The following is a 20574-nucleotide window of genomic DNA, read 5'->3' as shown; positions in this document are numbered from 1 at the left end:
CGAGGCGGCAACGAAGCTAGCAGCCTTTTCTACAAAAAGACAAAGGAGATGGATGTCCAGTCGTTTATATGTTCATGGTCTCAAGCATAAAATGGCACTTTTGTAAAAGGAGTGAGCCTAACTTGGGTTGGGGATAATTGATCATTTATAATTGAAAATGCTCTTAAAATGCCATTCTTAGCTTTAGTAGCAAAATTCCATGATGGTGATATTCTTAGCATATTCTTATTTTTTTGGCCATTTTTATCATGGACATTCTTATAAAGTGTATTCTTATAAAAAAAAGCATGTAGTGGGAATTAAAAAACAATTCCTCCAATTTTCTTTCAAGAATTTTCATTCAACAATAAAGCCTAGATTTTTTTCCAAACATGCACAAAACTTTATAAATCGTTATTTTTGGCCAAACCGAGTAACGGATTTAGCAGTTCGACTTTAGGCAATTTCTTAAGAATACTTAGGCTGCCTGCATCCCCTCTGATTACTTTTGATATTACTACGATATTCTTATATAAAAAATAGCGTGTATAGTAGTTTGCCCTCGCCAGGCTTACGCGCCCAGTGTGTGCTTTTCTTATCTGGCACTCAAATATCTGTTTTTCTTTCTGGTGCTTATAAAGAGTTCTTATGAAAAAGATTACCGTAGTGCATACGCGGTTAATGGCAAGATCTCGAAATTATGATCTAATTGAGCCAATCATTCCCCAGAAACAAAAACGAAGCGATTTGTATTTTTAGCAGTTAAGTATAGCAAACTTTTGGAATGATAGCACGTCGGTAAGGAGGTAATTGCTGCAGGAGAGAGGCGATGGAGGGATTGATCTAAAGAATCCGGGATCCTACATTTATCAAAAACCCGCGAGCCGGTTAGCAGGATTCTTTAGAGAAACAGACTGCGATTGTATGTCCCTGTGGTGTTGTGTTCTTACAAAAAAATAGAAATTTTGATATTTTGCCGAATGAGTCGCAATATGGTACCCGAGTAGTGAGCGAAAATTTAGAGAAGAAATTTCGAAGAGGACAGAGGAAGCCAAAACACCCATATCATGGAAGGTTTTTCAGTGATTAATCTTAGAATGGTAGGATCTCTCTATAAATTTTTGTTTGCTCAAATTCTTAGGAGAATAAACTGATAAAGCCAATATTTTGTCTTTTGATTTATGTTGTTGTTCTATCATCAATAAAACAATACCGTAAGTGTTCTATCTATTCTACTTTACCTTTTAGAGATAAAGATATACTATTTTTCTTCGCTTAGCGATCAGAAAGGAAAAAATCTTTTGTCTATAAGTGATTGACATTCCTATTATTCCTATCTCTAAAGAAAAGAAGGATGTCAGAATATTAGAAGAGGGATTTCAACATTCAGTTTTGTTACTTTCAGGCGCAGTTAGGAGTTCTATCCTAATTAGAGTCATATCACCAGTGCACGAACGGTCCCAGTGCACGAACGAGCGGCTTTGAACTTGAAAAAATCAACCAAAAACAAACTTCTATAGAACTTCCTTTGTGCAGCAGAATCCTCAAACTTTTCCTTGCAATCTCTCCTAAAATGAAAATAAACGGAGCACTAGAACAACACCAAACCGATTTTGAACGAGGCCAAGTAAAAAAATCACGAAAATCGGGATTTTTGTAAACATGGCTGATCGCGAGAGAAAATGTTTTTTATAAGAAAATTTGCGCAAGAAGAGTTCTGAAAATGACTTTCCTCTTTTAAAAACCTGTTATCTTCCATCACACAAAATTTCATTGAAACATGTTAGCTCATTAATTCAAAATCAATAGAAACATATCACCAGTAGTTGATATAAAAAAGGTTCCAGTCTGCGAACGATCCGAACACCATATTCAAAATGAAGACATTGCAACGTCAAAACATTCGAAAGCGCTGGCGATCTCGATTAAAAAAGAAGACACTACATTGCCGCGCTTTTCGATGAGCAAAACTTGAAAAAGAAAAACAAAAAAAATGGACGACAAGAAAATATTTACAAAAATAAACAGGTTAGTAAGACGCTAAAGTTCTTATAAAAAAGACGCTTTTTTGGTGAAAAAGCGCCTGGTTTTGAAAAGTTCAAATACCCCTGTATCATCTCGGAAGAGAGTTAAAGTATTACCTGCGAGCAGAGCTCTATTTTTTTCTTTCAAAAGATCGTTCGCGCACTGGTTCCTCGTTCGCGGACTGGGTCCGAATAGCGCTCGCTTCTACGGCTTATTATTCCAAGAAGACGCTTTCAAACAAAGTGATAACAAATTGAAAGAAGGACTTCAACCTTGTCTACAAGATGGTCAAAAAGGATTTATGTAAAAACTAAAAGTAAGCGAAAAAAGTGAAAAATAAGTTTGCCGTTCGTGCACTGGGTACCCCCCTCTAAGCATATTTTTTTCGATCGCACGGACTTTCTCAAATCCTAATTAAAAATATGATTTTTAAAATTCAGATTCTTCACCAACAGACAAAATCCGCAAATTCTAACTATGAGTAATCATGGGCTTCAAAATGACGCCATAAGTAAAAATCTGCCTAATTAGGCACGTTAGTTCTAATTAGGAATTTTAAAGCCTGTGCTACATTATAAATGTTTATCTGCTACGTGTAGATAGGGCAATACACCCGCGTTTTATACGCGTTTTTGTCTTCGGATAATAGAACATTTTTCTAAATGTCATAATATAACTCAAGACTCCATCCATATTACTGTATCAAACTTTCAAAATTTGCTCTACACACTAAATTCTTTCATTGGAGGCTGATAAGGATCTGTGGAAATTTGTATTTTTGGAAAAAAACTGGAAATTCAATATATATTCTTAATTAGGATTGAAAAACAAAGGGATAATCCTAATACACCGTTTAGGAGTCTCGCCATTTCACAGTACTCCATTGCAGAGGCCCGGTAAAAATGGTAGGTAAAAATGCGCACTTTAGTACTGTGAAAGGTTAGAGGAATGTAAACATTGTGAATTTTTGTCTCTCCTTTAAAGAGAATGATTTAGATATTTGAACATGATATCAATGATAATTTTATAAGTCTCTCCTGAAAATTTCACAAAAATTCATCAAGAGGAAAAGAAGTTATGATTAAAAGGAGTTCTTTACCTACCGTTTTTCTGCTATGTTTCCTTATGAGAACGGAGGAGAGTGAATTTTCCGTGATCGCTAAAATCAAAACAATGGAAAATTGGATTGACGCGTGCGCAGTCGACACTCCTAAACGGTGTATTTAAGAAAGTCTGTGCGATCAAAAAAAATATGCTTAATTAGGATAGAACTCCTGACTGACTTTAATGGAATAAACTTTCGCGAGGATTAAATTTCGCAATTGGGCCTATCCGCGAGATTCAAAAATTTTGCGGGGACTTAATTTCGCGGGTGGTACTATTGGATGACAATATTTTCGCGACTTTGTGACTTTTACTGTCAAATCATGCATGTTGGTTGCTGAAAAACACATTATTAGTGCTTCTTTTTTATGCAAGTAACCATTCAAATAGTATTTATTTAACATATTTTGAGTTTTTGTTTAGAAATATTTCGCGGATGAGACCCTTCCTAATTTCCATTGCCATTGTGATTTAATTTCGCGGATTTTCGCGGGTGACACCCAAATCTGCGAAATCCACGAAACTTAATCCCCGCGAAAGTTTATCCCATTAAAGTAGTCACACGACACGTACACTTTGCGAAAGCGCTATATTGTTTACTTGACTCGCAGCAAAAAAATGTGCTGCAAAACTTCTAAAGGGATTCATGAAAAAATAACCCAGCAATTTTTAATGAAATTAACATTTTCAAAAACTATGAGAAATTGTCTAAAGTTTGAGCCATAGACGAAAACATTTGAGCAAAGCCAACCCTAAAAACTAATTTGAAGATCAACTTCCCAAGAAAAAGATCTACAGAAAAAACAACATCTGAATCAAGTTCGCAAGACTTTTTACCTAAAAGCAGCGTTAATTTTTGACCATTTTTTCTCAATTTAAAGGATTTTAGGTATGAAAAAAGGATGAAAATTATCCATTTTTTTACTCTATATCCAAAACTTCACGAAAATCAATGATTTTCAATGGAATTTTCAACAGTTTAATACTGAAAGATGACGTTTTAATGTAAATTTTAGTTATTACTGTTTTCAAGCCTGAATTAGCGATTATTTACTGCCCTAATTGGCATAAGCCCAAAATTAGGCTGTGGCAGAATAAGGGCCCGCGTTAAATTAGGGCTGACGTAAAAAGGGCCGATAAGGTATTCAATAGGCCTTCGCGTTCTCCAAAAACAACTATATTATGATATATATTAAAAAATGAGAGAGACGTCACGGCAAACGTGTTATTGTCCATCAAAATGTTTAAACTGTTCTTGTCATTGCATATACATCAAGTAAAAATACTTTCTACCCTTATCGTTTATTTTCAAAGTTTCTTAATAGAAGAAATTAGTATGAGGATGGAAAAAAGTAGGGAGTGTTACATGGCACTCTTAAAGGTGCTTTTTCACACAAACAATGTTGATGATAGTATAGGATACCAAAGTGGCAACCAAACTATGTTTTGAGTTGCATACAAAGAAATTGGAGGATAAACATGTCATAGAAAAGCTTTTTGATTTTTTAAGGGAAGTAGAAATCCGGACATTTTTGGTACCAAGCTCTCTAAATTGTATATACTCTTTTCCAGAAGAATTTTATGTAAAATATGTACTATTGGGGTGTACTTTGGTTTCCCTTCAAATTTATCAGGATTTTTACCAGGTATTTCCAGGATCGTCTACCTACATTGAAGGCATATTGCAACTTTATACTAAGGTAAAAGGGGATGGTGGTCAAAACTCCATTCCCAAAACAAATCTTTTCAATGAGGTATTTCTTTTCAATATATATGTCTTTTTCCCTCAAGAGCAATGTTCAAAAGATTATGTACTTACTGCTAATTCATTTGGATGCAGTGTTTTTTGTCAAGATTTAACCTATTGTGACCATTTTTTCATTTGTTGTACTGAATTATATGAGAAAACAACGCAATAAACCTATTTGGTTAAAAATTAAACCTATTCGAGCCCTAAACAAGCAATTTTAAGCCAATTATTTGTAACCAATTTTTGAAGTCAATAACAACGTTTGAACTAATAAGCTAAAATATCTGAAATTATTCTAAAATACAGGAGAGGAGTCAAGATCCAGATACCTTACCCAGGGCCTTGCTATCGATCCTTTCCTCAAGTTTTATAGGCAAGTTGCTATCAATACCAAAGTGTGGGGCTGGGTCTTTGAGAATTTGTAGGGGTATTATTTGTCAATGTACTTAAATTATTCTTATTGTTGATAATGCCAAATTTTTTCAAATCTCGAAAATGTCAAAAAATAAAAACTCAGGGCAGCATCTACTAGAGACAGAAAATGTCACCTTTTAGGTGCTTTTCATAAAAAAGGCTATTTTTGCCATGGGGTTTCATAATAATGATGGACAGCATCTGATCACCTGACCCTAAAAGACATATTAAAATAGTATTAAAAATATTTGATCCAAAGTCACCAAATATCAACAGGAGCATTTTAAAAATATTTTCAAATTGAAGCTCAATAAAGTATGGATAAATTATGTGTAACTTCAATAATGCTTTTAAAATGTTTAACATTTTATTTGACACAATCATAATCATATTCTCTTCTTCTGTTTAGATCAGCTCACTAATTTGAACTTGGTGATAGATAATACTTTAAAACATTAAATCATGAGATTTGATTAAAAGAAAATCAAAGTAAAAAGATTTGGTTTAAATGAGATGGATGAAGATGTTGCAATTCCTCATGAAAATGGGTTGATGGAAAATGATGAAAAGCCAACAAGTATTAATCGGCTTCTTGGTTTGGTGAACAAACTAGAAACAGAAAACTCTTTATCATCCTCAAATAGTGAAAAGACATTAGAAAATGGTTTTCATAATGGACATACTACTGAAAACGATATTTGTTCCTTGGAAAATGCAAGTGAGGTGACAGATCCAGAATTTAATCGAACAATTAATTCAGAAGATGAAAATAGCTGGTATGTTTTGATAAAACAATAACTTTCTGGAGTGCCAGAAACCGTTTTCTTGTAAAAATGAAAGCTTTTGGCTTTTCTTCTATTCAGCGTAGATAGTTTTTAGACTTTTTGTGTACCTTATATTATCTTTTTCGAAAAGAAGTCTTTTCCCCAAGACGTTTTCCTTTAACTTTAGGTTGTATGAATCACCTCAAAAGATTCAAACTCCTGGAAAAGGAATACAGACACCTGAAAAATGGCTGACAGAAAATCTAACCACGCCAGAGCTCTTAAGGGTTAGAGGATCTTTATCTGCAAAACTAGATGTAATGAAAATAGAAAAACGAAAAGGTAATGGTTTAGAATTTTATTATTCATTTTATTTTGATATTATGTATGATATGTTGCCATATTTTCTGAACTTTATTGAATTTTTGAATTCATTTTGTGATATCTTTTGTTTAAGGTTTATTCCACACAGACCCACAACATAGGAAGATTTCCAATATACGCAAAGAAAGTATGCAAAGTGTCAACAGTCTTGACTGGGACTATGATGAAGGTATCCATTTTTTTGATAATGAATCATCATATTTTACATCTTCAAAATTTCTGTTACATTTGAGTTTGAGAGGATTTTGATAATCTTTGGTCTTTAGAAGGAAACTCATTGTATTATACATTTTTACATTTAATTCTGCTTTTACAGACAAGGATAATGAATCGAGGAGTCGATCATTGAGTGAGTTTCAACTAATTATTATTAATATGATATTGAATAAGTTATGATGTGGTTAACTTCTGAAAGGACATAATTCACAGACATTTGAATCATTTCTATTCATTTTATTTTTATCACATTTTTGTCTGAATTATTTACTTAAAGTGTTTCATGCCGTGTAAAAATCTGCAAACTTTCTTTTTTGCATCTCCTTCTTTTTTCATAAGCTCACTATTTTGATTGAACAGTGTTTTTCTTGACCTTTGGATATCATCAACATAACCCACAGCTTGCCAACAAACAGCTTTTTATGTTGACATAAAACAAAATCTTTTATTTCACACTATAAACATTATGTAATCATCACAATTTTGATTTTCGTTGGATCAGTAAATGCAATGCTCAGGCAATTTATAACTTCAAATTTTACCATGCATTTACCATACAATGAAATTTTACTTGGTGCTTTTCACAATCCCTTGACATTTTATTGCCAATATACAAATAAACCGTATTTAACTTATTACACGAATATTACTTGGCAAGTATTTAACGGCCTTGAAATTTGCACAATTTTCAAATTTGAGGGAGTTTCTATACATCGACCAGAAATGGCGACCACGACCAGCGACCAGATAAATTTGGTTATCGAGTTTACCTGCTCTCTCTCCACCGTAGAGAACATCCAAATCGAGTCCTGATGTGGCTTTCAAATGAACCACTGAGCACGTGGCTGAGAATTACTCTAGCTAGAGAATACTAAAAGTGACTTTTGACGTTACCAGTCATTTTCTAGACAAAGTGACACTTTTTGACAAAAATATTGACAGGGCAATTAAGTGTGATGCCTGTAAACTTGATTACACCAAATATTTTAATTGTACCGAATGAGATGCCTTTAGTATGAATAGATAGAAATTGCCAGTAGGAAAAAGCTGGGAAGGCCAGTTTTAGAGATATCAATCTCATCAATTATTCTATTGTCCTTACATTGTCAAAATGACTTATTTTGACAAAATAATGATCTGATGATCAAATATAGAGCTTCCTAAATAAATTCCAGCACAAATTTTGCCACTAATTAATTTGATGCCGAAAATACAAAAGGATAGAAAGTGACACTCTATTCAAGCTCCAAGACCGTTGAAATGGCTGCTCTACACGTTTTGGACGTGACTTTATAATCACAGTAAGTGAGACAGGGGTGAGCTTTACTCTTCAATTCGATTTAAATAAATTATCATAAGAGAAAGACTCTACGGTGGAGAAAGAGGAAAAACTCGATAACCCAACTTTATCTGGTCGCCGGTCGTGGTCACTGGTCGTGGTCGCCATTTCTGGTCGATGTTTAGAAACTCCCCAAATTTGAAATTAACACAAATTTTGGTTTTAATAAAGCTGGTTTTTATTAACACAAAATTTTTCAACTCGTGTTAATAAAAAGACTAGTAATATTCGTGTAATAAGGTGTAATAATTAGTCCTTCCATTCACATTAATTATCGTATGAAAGCACACTATGCCTGTCCCTAGCATACATTTTCAAACTTACATCATTACTTATCTCACACAACTAACATCACTGTTTTTCAAAAAAGAACAGTGTCCATGATAATTAATTCACCCATCATCCACACTTCATCATACAACATAATGATCCTGACCAAACCATAATGTCACCTACAAACACACACACTCTTTACCACTATGACTGACTTGACGATTTTTTAGATGCCAAACTTGATGACGATGATGATTTTGATCCAGAAAAAGAACTATCTCTTGCATATCAAAAGATCAATTCTGATCTAGGTACTCATCATTCAAATTCACATGCTTACCATGACTAACTGAATGACGTAACATTGAGTTTACAAAACTTACTAACTTTTTTACTTTTAGAATTAACGACTACAGTAAATGACCGTGTCAGCTCTATCGCAAAGAAAACTTAGGTGCCAACTTATTGAATACATGGAAACTACGAGTTTTATCTTGCTTTTTACTTTTTGAATTTCCATTTTAATTACGACCTACTTTAACTGAAATTTAACTGTTACATACCATGATATAGTTTAGAGCATAGGTTTTTTCATATTACCTACAGAACGACAAGCTTGGTCTGAACCAGCAATTCCACGTGGTCAATCGAATGCAAACGATTCGAAACCATTCTCCTTGGATTGGAGCGATGATGAGGATGAACTAGTACCCATGAAAATCGATTTCAACTCACGTAAGAGTTTATCCCTTGTTGTGGTGATCATGAGTAGTAAACTTGTGCCTAGTCCCAAAATTCGCTTTAGGATCGCAGTGATAAAGCTATGAATTTGCGAGTTACAAAATGGCACAAGCATATCTAAGTCATTCCAGAATCGAGGACTCTGTAAGATCGACTGAATATTCTTAGATAAACTCTTTTTATTTGGAAAGGTAAACGATTGGAATGAATGCTTTATGTATAGGCTATTTCACAGTCGCAAAGCGTGATGGGTAATCAGGACCACTGCGCGCTAATGATGACTTACTATTGGTTCAAAGTTTTGAAGTCATTACTAGAGTGCAACCATTCCTGACTACCCATGATCCATTTGACTGTGGAATGGCCTATTTGAAATTTACTTTGACTTTTCAGCGCCTAATGATGTCAAACCACGTGGTGGTGCGGTCGTGCGGAGAGGTGTCGGATCAAGTAAGATAATGTTGAAATCAGTTTTTTGAAATAAAAAAAAGCTTTCCTCCACTTTTAATAAAGGGAAGAGTCCATAATGTGATAGCTCAGGATTTAAGTTTTCTTTCTTGCAATGGTAGTCCATGAGCTGAGTCCATGATTTTTTTTACGCTTCGGGATCAACGAACTTACTTGACGTATTATGTACCAAGGTTCCAAATTTTATGTGAAATCAGGTGGAATATAAATTTCCATGTTAGTATGGGCCAATTTAGGATCCAAATGGCCTAAATTACGTTATCAAATTATCGAATTTTAAGTTGGAAATTTGAAGTTTTAATCTGATTCAACTCACTGAACCAAAGGAAAAATTGCCTCGTTTGTTAAATTTTGACCATCTGGACCAGTGATGACCATTTCTTGACCCTTAAATGCTTATTTTAACCATTATTTTTTTTGTTGACTTCAGCGTTTTTTCTTGAGATCTCAATTCAAACTTGTACAATTAACGACCAGTAGGATTGCAGATTGTGTTATTATCGTTATTAAAATTCTTCAGCGATTAACTTAAAGGTTTTGTTTTGAAATAAGAGTGGTATCGTTTGCTTACTCATCAATTTTAATTCATAAGCTTTTTGGACCTACCTCCGGGTGCCCCGGTGGAGGTCCTATAAATTAACTGTTGTCTGTTCGTTCGTCCGTTCGTCCGTTCGTCTGTTACCAGCTTTTCTCGAGATTTTCTGTTTTTTTTGTTTTTTTTGGCACAAAGATGCAAAAATGGCAATGGCCGAAATGTGACGGAGCCCGATTTTCGGGAAAAACTGGTTTTTGGCATTTTCTCGAGATTTTATCATTAGTTTTTGGACCTACCCCGGTGGGGTGGAGGTCCTATAAATTCACCTCTGTCCGTTCGTCCGTCCGTCCGTTCGTTACCAGCTTTTCTCGAGATTGAATCATAGGAATCATTTGATTTTTGGTACAAAGGTGCAAAATGGTGGTGGCCAAAATGTGACGGAGCCTGATTTTCGAAAAAAAATGTTTTTGGGCAAATTTGGGCCAAAAAAGGCTAAAAAAAGGGTTTTTTGGACTTGAAATATTGGATCGTTGTTTTTTTCTGATTTTTTGCATGAAAGTAGGAAAAAGATGGCTCAAACAGATTTTTGTAAAAAACGAGTTTTTCAGCTCAAAAAACGCATTTTTATCTATAAGAATCACTATTAATATATATACATCAATGTTCTTAACTAAATTACTCATTTTTTTGATGAGATAGATGTCTTTTTATGCTCACGAAGTCTTGAATATGAAAAAATATTTCAAGAGCATGAAATTTTGGTTTCTAAACGTTTTTTTTATAAGAAACAAACGACTAATTTTAATAAATCGTCACTATTTGTGTTCTGAATGATTGTTTAACGTTCATGCTCACGTATATATCAATTACTCTAGGGGCTGAGTTAGGTCTCGTATGCACATCGGCGTATAGTCATTTTTTCTTTTGATCATGAAAGTATAGTCCTTGAAGAGTCAGAAAACGTGTGTGGCGTTATTTGGATCAGGCACAAATTTCCATAATGGTGGATTTTAGATTTTCAACCCTTTTAGTCCTCTTGCTTGAAAAAACTCGAGCTATGAAGTACTTTCGTTTTCAAAACTTAGAAAACGTAAGTACTTCGTATCTCTTGATTTCTAATCGATTGGTATATAATATGCAGGGTTTTAAGCTCAAAAAATATTTTTCTTAGGCTAGCAGAGCCTAAGAGCCCATGTGACGAAAGAAAATTTTGAATCCGCCATTATGGATTTCGAAATTCATGTAGAAAAAAAATTTTCCTGAATTTTATTATTTGAACAGTAGGCAAGACCCTCCGAAAATTTCAAGTAAATTAAGTAAGCCAATCAAATGTTACAGCCACGCAAATCTGGAACCAAAAGTAGTCATTTCAAAAAATCGAAATCGAAAGTGCTTCATATGTATCTCCAGATAAAGAAATTTTCAGACCATGATTCTGACCTTTTTTCTTAATCAGCATAAAATTTGTGATCGATTGGTATATAATATGTCTATGTTTAAAGTCCAAAAAAAAAATTTTTTAAGCAAGAGGGCTAAAAAGGGTTGAAAATCTAAAATCCGCTATTATGGAAATTTGTGCCTGATCCAAATAACGCCACACACGTTTTCTGACTCTTCAAGGACTATACTTTCATGCAAAACATGGCCGAGTCCGATTTTTAAGAAAAAATTTTTCCGGCTGAAAATGCCGGAAATATGCCGGAAATCACCGTTTTTCTGGGTTTTCATTGGACTTTTTCCTTATAATTGGTTGTTTTTTCATTCAAAAACATTAGCAATAGCAATGCCCACCATCAAACATGTTTCAATTTTCAATAAAATTGATTTTTGAAGCTGGAACTATTTAAAAACCGCCGGAACAACTTATTTTCGCCGGAAAGACAGTATTTCTTGAATTTCTCGAGCTGCACTTTATATTTTTTTTTGAAATTTTGCACACTCATGCAAAATGACAATACCTAAAATGTGACGGTGCCCGATTTTCGAAAAACATTTTCTCTCTTGCAAAACGCTCGATTTTCTCTCTTGCAAAACGCTATATTTTCTGACTGATTTTTTTCATTTTTCTCCTCGCATTGCTATCTAACTTTCATCATCAGGTAGGTCCATTCAGCATCTAGCTTGTTCACATTGGATCGACACGGATGTGGAGCAAGATTGGTCAGAAATAAGAAAAGAAAAACACGTTTCTTGCTTATATCAGCATAATATAACAATAGGCAGACACTGTCCTGGTATGAATTTTGTGTCTGATATGAAACGGGAACACTTATGTTAAAATGAAACCTTTAACGACAAGTAGCATTGACAATTGTGTTCTTATCGTTAATAAAATTCTTCAGCGATTAACTTTTAATATTTTTTATTTAGCGATCAACCAACTGGCTGCACCAAGACAATCAGACCAGTTTGACCATGAGGATTTTGTTGGTAAGCATATATTATGTAATCAAATTGTGTAAATTTTGTATAGCGTCAGCCTGAGTTTAGGTCCTTCCTGAGTTTTAACCCTCGACACTTTTAATAGTTTGTTCCACGAAAAAAGGGTTACGTATTCCAATTAAATTGTGTTGCAGTTCGAAAAGATATTGCTAAGGTCCCCCTAAATATTTTAAACATCTTTTAGCCCTTTGGAGGTTGTAACTCACCCCCAACTAGCAGGGGGGGCTGACGCTATGATTTTGGAGAGGCCTTCTTTCGGAGGCGTTCCTAAAATCTTCATATTGAAAAGAAATGGAGGTATTATTTTCTAGAAAACATTATTGGTATTTTGTTTGATATTTCAAATGACTCATTAATTTCTTTTCTTTTCAGCCAAACCTTCAGGAGGCGTCAAACCAAGAAGGGCTGTTGCTCCACGTAATTTCTATCAGCAATTTTGTATTCTGTAACACATTCCAACTTTGAGCTCAATATTTTTAAGGAAGCAAGAGTATTTCTTTTTTTTCTACTTTCCTTCTATACATATTATTGATAATCATAAACCACGTAATTTTGTTACGCTCCAAAAGAAACGCCCTAACGAATGACTATTTCCAAAATTAAAAAATTTGGCCCCGAGGCTAAGTAAATGTTAATATTCCGGAGGGCAACTTTTACTGATTGACTTTTGATTGTTTTTAGGTGCAGCTGTGCCAGAATATGATGAAGGTCAGTCAGTTTATTATCTTAATTCTTTCTTCTTTTATTAATGCGATTGATGAGTCTTTTACTCTCCGAATCTAAAAATAGTAACAAATCTGCACAAAATTTATTTGTTTGTACGACTTGCGATACTATCCTCCTTTGCGTTAATTGCTATTGCACGCTATTTGATTACAATTACAAAAAAAAGCTAATAAGTTTAACGGGATTGGAACTCGTACTAATTTCTACTTGAAATAATTATGACGTACGAGACGCGGAGCGCTATTATAATTTTAGAGAATTTCAGTCCTGTTTTAGACTGGAGTCGTTTATAATGCGTGTAATACTAATAATACCAATACTACTAATAATAATACGGGATTTAGTTTGTATAAACGACTGGAAGAATCCGGTGTTCCAGCCTTATAGATACAGGGGCTAGCTACGCAGAAACTTGCGTAGCGAGAAAACAATTTATCAAGCAACAACAAACTCTCAAAACAAAATCAACTCAAATGAAAAACTTATAATACACAAATCCACACACATTTTTCTCAAGAATTATTTTGAGCGGGAAAAAATTATAATTGCAAATATTGACACTTTTCTTTTGTTTGGAGTTTGTGCACAAAGGTTTCTAGAGGACTAAAATTGTTCCATTCATTACTTTTTGCTTTATTTCTACTATGTATAAATTAGTCGTCTAGCTTGCTAGACTAGTCCTGTTTTTTACAAAGTTTTGGAGCTACATAAAAATAGACTGCTTCCACACTATTGAATTATTCCACTTGAGATTGAAGGGAAACTGACTAAAAGGATTTGATGTTTTTTCTGATTTCCAGACTTTGCTGAAGACGATTTCAACGATTCTGCTCCTGTTGTACCGAGAGGTGCTCCTAAACGAGGTTTGCTTTTCATTTTTATTTGATAGACACACTTTTATTAACGTATTGAATTTCAATGCAAGAAAAATCTTGCAAGAATTCTTGATTTGTCTGCCATTTTCAACAAATGCTTCAATTCTAACAAATTTTTGAAACCGTTGAAAAGATAACACGGAGCACTTTAATTTACAAGATTGATGATTTCAAAATTTCAAAATTTCTTTCAAATTAGCATATCAACTTTTTATCTAATGACGCTAAAAACTTTATGTTATGTTATGTACTTTATTGGTACTTTGAAGCCTCTCGATTTCAGATATATAAGACTGAAATAAGGCTATTGCATCGAAAGTTACAGCATCCGGAAAGAAACTCTTTGAAGGGAAATGATTGTAAGAAAAAGACTTTTCCGAATCTAAGAAACTACCTTCTAAAGTTATTTCTCAAAACTTATATTGCTCTGAATTATCTTTATACAAAGGCATATAATTAATTTCTCAGAATTGAAGCAGTGGTTGAAAAAAGGCAAGCAAAGGACAAATTAGTGCACGCTTAAAAAGCGAATGGACTAAATAAATTGTAAAAATAAATAAAATATAAAATAACATTTAGTAATGGTTAAAGTAATGTAATTTAAACTATAATACAGCCAAACGAAGTGAATCATTAAAATCAGACAAGCCCAAAAAACATGATGGCGGTGCAGCATTGAAGAGAGGGGAATCATTAAAGCGAGCATCTTTCGCTGAAGATATATTGATCAATCCGAGCAGCGCTGGACGGAAGAATCACTCCGCTGAATTATTGAAGAAAGTTCACAGTACATACATTTTTGATAAATTACCATCATTTAACTTTTAACTTTAATAACTAAATATTTTAAATCCAATAGCAAAACATCTTAAACCTAAATTACAACTAAAGAATTAATATAGTTAAATATAATACCGGATGAAACCGCGATAATAATAACTTCATTATCACAAACTTCGTCATATGGATTTGACCCACTCTCCTTTTCTATTCCTTATAAAATGTTGTAACTTCATATTCGCAAACTTCGTCATGGATTTGACCCACTCCTATTCTATTTCTCTCGTCTCATTTCCTTAGACACTCCATCGCCACGGACAAGTGCTGGAATCGCAAAGCCGGGTAAAGAGACCTTTTAAAACTATCACAGAATGACAATTTCTTAGGAACTTTTCCTCGAAGAAATATCGATCTTACTTTTCCTGACATTAAATTACTTTCCATCAAATTTTTTTTAAATTTTCAATGCTCTTTTGGTTTTCTCTTTATCCGCACTGCTACAAAAGGATTCGAAATGCTTTATTGCAGTCCAACTGAAGAAATAATAGTAATAGATAATTGATTTTTCATTTTCTTCTTCTCTCACACAGTGCAACGGAGGAAAGCATCAGACGCTCCACCATCAAACAGCGGAAGTGGTGTACGTCCTCGAGGTTCTATTGGCCAGATCAAACCACGTGGTTCAATCGGTGTCCCTAAATCCTCATCTGCTCCTTCAGATGTTGGTAAGACGAACTTGGTGCCATTTCAATTTGTCATTTGTATGTTTAAATATTAGTGAAATATTAGTGGTCAAACAAATGATAAATGTTTCAAAGCGATTTAAATTTTCATCCCTTTTTTGAAAGTTATATCACTCAGATGTTTTTATTATTTTACTGTTTCAGGAGACAGCTCACTTGTAGCAAAAATACCCTCCGGTGATGGAGGCTCTGGAGCAGGTAACCTTTTGTTATGTTCTCTTAAAATCTTCCCTTTGTACTATTGGTTGTGATGGTTCGCATTTACTCTCTTTGGTGTATCATGCTTACGACATTTTAAACCAAAAACTTTAACCATGTAGCGCCTTGTCTAGTCTGATTCACCGACCTAAACCTTCACTATGAGGGATATTTTTGTTATATGATATTAAAACGCTTTTGTCTTTTCTGTTTTTCCCACAGTTGCTCGACGAAGAGGAGCTGGCAGTGACGCCGGAATCCCCGCTCCTCGGAAATCCAAAGAATCGCCTCAAATAGCGAGAGTCCAAGGAGGTATTCCCCAATCACGTAAAAGCACAGGATCCATACCTCAAATGCGAAGGTACGTGTATTTTAGATTTTGTTCGGTCTTTTTTTTTCTCACTTATGTACAAGATTTGTTAAAAACAAGTTGTTTACGGTACTTGGGTTGTTTGTCTTCACTTTGTCTCAATCAGTGTGATAATATGTTGGCAGTAAGCCTTGATAAACACCTTCAGAACTTTGATTTCACTCCCCATCAACCCCCAGACCACCAGTTTCAATGGTTGAAAACACCCAAACTACAAATCCAACCATTGAAGTTAGGGGAGCGGGGATTTCATAAAAAAACAAATAATTTGGCACTGATTGTTGCAATCGTCGAATGAAAAAAATCTTTCAAGTGGTGAGGGAAGGGGTAATGTTTAAAAGTTAACTTTTCCTTCCTTTGTTTACAGCAGTGAAGGAGGAGTCCGACCACGACGAAGTGCAAGTCCAAGTGGAATCGCCCGCCCACGTGGAAGTGGACCTACTACACAAAGTATGCAGGCTAACTACTAAACTGGTTGTTGGTAAGTCAGTGATGTTTGGATGCACATGAGCAGTCTGTTGGGTGCTTCCCAATTTCGAGCTGGATTGGACCGGGCTTAAGCGAGAACGAGACTTCAAAAATGAAAATGATTTTCTGGAAGAATCCGAAATATTACACGAATTATAATGGAAAAGACACTAACTTTTTAACCCTTTTTAATTTTTAAATCGTACAGAGAAATCAATCTGGCAAAAAATGTTTAATGTTATTTTTCTCTCATATTTATTTGAGCATTTTGAAGATATCCTATATAATTAAAGTAAATTATATTTTGTAAAACTAAAAAATTATTCGGGGAATTCTCTTGTTTTCACTTTTTCATGTAGACTAGAAAATCACGAGAAGATAAAGGCAGCTAAAATTTTTAATGGAAGGCTTATCTTTCGATCGAACTTCAAAATATCTTTCGAGAACTTTCATAACTCGTTATTCTTTGGTTTAATTCCGATCTTGCACATTTTTCTCTTAATTATTTTTGTTCTATGTCCGGTATACGGCTAAATATAGTTAATATTTTGTGTTTTTTTTTGTTGTTCGTTTTTTTATCTGCTAATTTTATTATCTATCTATATATTTTTCCTCTTTACATAATTTTTGTGCTTTGTAAATTCTTTTATTATGATGCAAATAACATTTGAGGAAATGCTCACATTATAAAAATTGTCCGTTATCTTTCTACGCCTGAGGCAGATAATTTTATCCTCTTTCTCTGTAAGATTTGGGACGACGTTTTTACAAGCTCTTATTTGATTTGGTTGGTCGTTTACCAGTAATAAAACAGTTTTGTTACTTTTTCTAAAGAGCGCGTCATTTTTATTACTTCAAATGACCAATTATTAAAGTATCTTATAAAAACTCAATCTCATCTGTAAGATTCCCAAATTCAGAAGTTTTATAACAGATTCCTATACACTGGTCACCCGAACAAGTACTTCAGAAAAACTCAAGTACTTCACCAAAATTACGACTGTTAAGTCCAAAATTTTCAGATGGGACAAAGAGGTCTGGACACCTACAATCATGGTTGAAATATACTGAGAATTCCGGTTATTTTAACGTTTTTCAAGATTTAAAGTTACGGCGAGAAAATCGATTTTGGGCTATTTCTTTAATTTAGTGGAATACCTTATCGGGGAAAATTTTCGCCGGGGAAAATATTCGTCACTTGTCCAAAATTTCGTCACTTTTCCCCGACGAAGTTTTCCCCGATAAGGTATTTCAATTTGGGAGGGGTTGGCAGACTTCCAGGCTATATTCTGAGCCTTATTGGACTACTTTTGAACTTTTGGATCCTCAGATACTAAGGTCCTAATTTCTAAGTCTAGCGTTAAAACTCTACCCTACGATCCTACTTACCTACTTACAAATCGATTGTGGTTTCAAAACTTCCCGGTGAAATTTCCCTTTTTCTCAAATATTATGACCTTGATTGTAACAACGTTCTAAAGTCTGTAAAGTGCAGTTGAACCGCAAGATTTCCTGTATTAATTGGTATCACATTTTAGTTTCGAAGCTCATTTCGAGTATATTCGAAAAGCTTTCAATGATATCACCATTATTACCAGAGACGGCGTCTTGCTGTGAGATTCACGATGTTAATTAACTTCCAATAGGGGTATTCGGATAATGAAGTAATTAGCTCTACTTTCTGAAAATGCGGTTTTGATTACGTTATTTACTTACTCAAGATGTACTGAAAAGGAGCTCGACACTTTAATTTGAGGTTATCAACAAAAGGATAATTACTAGCCATCCTTTGCGATTTAAATATTCATTACCACATCACCACGAATGTGTAAATTCTATTTTGAGTTCTTTCCGACTTTTAAGTACTGATTCAAGAGCTGTGAAAAAATTTTGTCTTCAAAAGTACTTTTTCTTTTCCGACATTTGGATTGGAAACCAAAAAAGCATTTCCTTTAAAAAACACTCACGTCAGTATTATAATGATCGACGGTACAAGAGTCGTGGGAAAAATAGAAACACCTTACAATCTGGCTAATAAAGAAGGGAAAACAGTCACTTTGTAAAATGCGAAACAAATCGTTATTAAATACATCTTTATATACAATTTTTATACTGTGAAAAATAAATTAATCAGTAGTATGTACTACAAAAGGGGCCCGTTTCGGCTAAAAGTTTCACTTCTTTTTAATACTTTATTAACGAGAAAGAAAATTGGTTCGCAAAGAAACCTCTGTAGTGAATTTTCAATGAAAATGAGAGAATGAAATTATTCCCACATCTAATGAAAGTTAATATTTCAGTTTTTACTACGTCGTTATGTGTTTTGCTGTTGTTGTTGGTTTTGTCCGAGTGTATTTCTATCTAGCTCTTTAATTTTGTCGTCAACCAGACCATATAAAATCTTTAGGTATCCATAAAGGCGATGCGTTTTTTCTACTTCATTTTGATGTATATCTTTTTCCATTTTTTCAATTTGCTGTTTATTTTCAATGTTTTCAAAAAGTTGCGTTAGTTCTTGATCATCGTAGCCTCGTTTTCGCCCATTCTTCATACCGCTGACCAACTCACCAAGGACTCCACGCAACAAGTTGTTAAATTGCTCTAAAGAAAATCAGGATATTGCTAAAAAAAATTTGAAATATTTACAATTTGAAACACCCCTATCTCATTGTAGCAACATTTTCATCACCGAGGTTCAAAAGTTTGATATGAGGTCAAAATACAAAAAGCCAGAGGGAATCAATAAATCTATTGTGTGCCTCAAAATGATTCCTCAGGCAGATTTTCGGATATGTTTTTGTTACCTGTGACCGGATCGAATCTCCCTTTTTTTCCCAAACCATTTTTTGGCGATACACGGGTTTTGCAAAGACGGAATTTCGGATACCAGAGTACATTTTTTCACTTCAAGTTTGCAAAAAGTCAGTATAAAATGTTTTCATTTAAATTAAACAACCGCAAAACAAAGCAAATTTTCCAACCGGAAAATGAATCTACTTTTCATAGGCAAGGGTGAAAGTAAATTTTGTAATTTGATAAATTTGTTTGGCATCGGATGCCGACACCTTTAGCAAAATAAACAACTGGCACTGTATCCTCTACATTTGGTAGAGTTTTATGTTTATGATATTTGTTGTTGAGTGATAACTTACGTTGAAAAGATTAGAGCAAAACATTTCAATGGAAAAAAACCCTATTCCAAAATATTCTAATGTGAAAATAACAAAAGGAATGCCCCGTGTCCATCATCACTTCCCTGAGATCCGGAGAAGTCAAAGGCTGAATCTTGGCCCAAGGTAGGATAAATTTTCGTACAACCCTGTTGGTAGTCAGGCTAGTTCCTATCAAAGTAACATCACCATACATATATAGACAAGGAGTATGACAAACGAATCAAGATGAAAGAATCAGGGTTATACCTTTTTGCTTATCTTTATCAACTCCATTGTTAGTTTGCTTCAGTTTACAACCCCACCATCTTCTCGACTTGCAAGGGTCATCGCCACCGTTAATTGGAGCACAATCTACAACAATCAAGTGACCAAAGATTGCCAACAAGAGCAGAATGGCGCAGCAAGAGTAGCCAATGCTACACATTTCTTTATAGCGGGCTACCTCCTGTTGTCTCCAATTTATATTTCGTTGTACTTTATTTTTATCAGTAACCCCCGTTCAACGTCTGTAATTTTCCTAATAAAGACAAAATGAATTTTTGTTAGAAAAATCTGTAATAGGAGACAGGCGAAAAAAATCTTGCTTCCTTTCCCCTTATGCGTTTGTCTCTCTCTCTCCTCTTGATAACGAAGTGGAGGTTTTGGAGATGTTTATTTATTCTTTGATAACGCTGCACTTCATGTAATGAGTGGTACAGAGAAGATGAAACTGCTTAAAAAAGGTCTTATCAACCATACACTTTTGACCGAATATGAGAAGTGAGAGCTGATTTAATTTCATTTATACTGTTTGTCCCCTTCTCTCCC

The 20574-nt window shown here is 34.3% G+C and overlaps 1 protein-coding gene and 1 long non-coding RNA gene across 7 annotated transcripts; one reads left to right on the top strand and one right to left on the bottom strand.

Moving 5' to 3' along the window:
- Positions 1 to 5677: 5677 nt before the first annotated feature.
- Positions 5678 to 17276, top strand: LOC136816094 (SLAIN motif-containing protein-like). Of its 6 annotated transcripts, none has more exons than XM_067072527.1 (17): positions 5678 to 6048; positions 6224 to 6378; positions 6494 to 6589; positions 6737 to 6769; positions 8479 to 8559; positions 8855 to 8983; positions 9383 to 9439; positions 12363 to 12422; positions 12807 to 12851; positions 13116 to 13142; positions 13961 to 14023; positions 14652 to 14822; positions 15116 to 15157; positions 15406 to 15540; positions 15703 to 15756; positions 15979 to 16117; positions 16497 to 16681. In XM_067072527.1, the coding sequence occupies exons 1-17, from the start codon at positions 5786 to 5788 to the stop codon at positions 16594 to 16596; spliced, it is 1650 nt and encodes a 549-aa protein (XP_066928628.1). In that variant the 5' UTR covers positions 5678 to 5785; the 3' UTR covers positions 16597 to 16681. The 6 variants fall into 6 exon arrangements, with proteins under 6 accessions (XP_066928628.1, XP_066928627.1, XP_066928632.1 ...); XM_067072526.1 differs by having other exon boundaries at positions 16494 to 16681; XM_067072531.1 differs by lacking the exon at positions 14652 to 14822 and having other exon boundaries at positions 16497 to 17276.
- A 1374-nt stretch (positions 17277 to 18650) lies between these two features.
- Positions 18651 to 20284, bottom strand: LOC136816093 (uncharacterized). Its single transcript, XR_010847798.1, has 2 exons — positions 20014 to 20284; positions 18651 to 19195 (listed from the first exon to the last, which is right to left on the bottom strand). It is a non-coding gene; the product is annotated as an uncharacterized lncRNA (long non-coding RNA).
- Positions 20285 to 20574: the final 290 nt, after the last annotated feature.

The sequence above is a fragment of the Clytia hemisphaerica genome, unplaced genomic scaffold (assembly GCF_902728285.1).
Source record: "Clytia hemisphaerica strain Z4C2 unplaced genomic scaffold, Clytia hemisphaerica genome assembly, whole genome shotgun sequence".
In the NCBI taxonomy this organism is placed as follows: Eukaryota; Metazoa; Cnidaria; class Hydrozoa; order Leptothecata; family Clytiidae; genus Clytia; species Clytia hemisphaerica.
This window is presented reverse-complemented; position numbering and strand designations above follow the sequence as displayed.

Coding starts and splice junctions, on each gene's coding strand:
- LOC136816094 (XM_067072526.1), top strand. CDS start 5,786: ATGGATGAAGATGTTGCAATTCCTCATGAAAATGGGTTGATGGAAAAT. Junction 6,049..6,223: donor TCAGAAGATGAAAATAGCTG/GTATGTTTTGAT, acceptor CTTTAACTTTAG/GTTGTATGAATCACCTCAAA. Junction 15,757..15,978: donor TGATGGAGGCTCTGGAGCAG/GTAACCTTTTGT, acceptor TTTTTCCCACAG/TTGCTCGACGAAGAGGAGCT.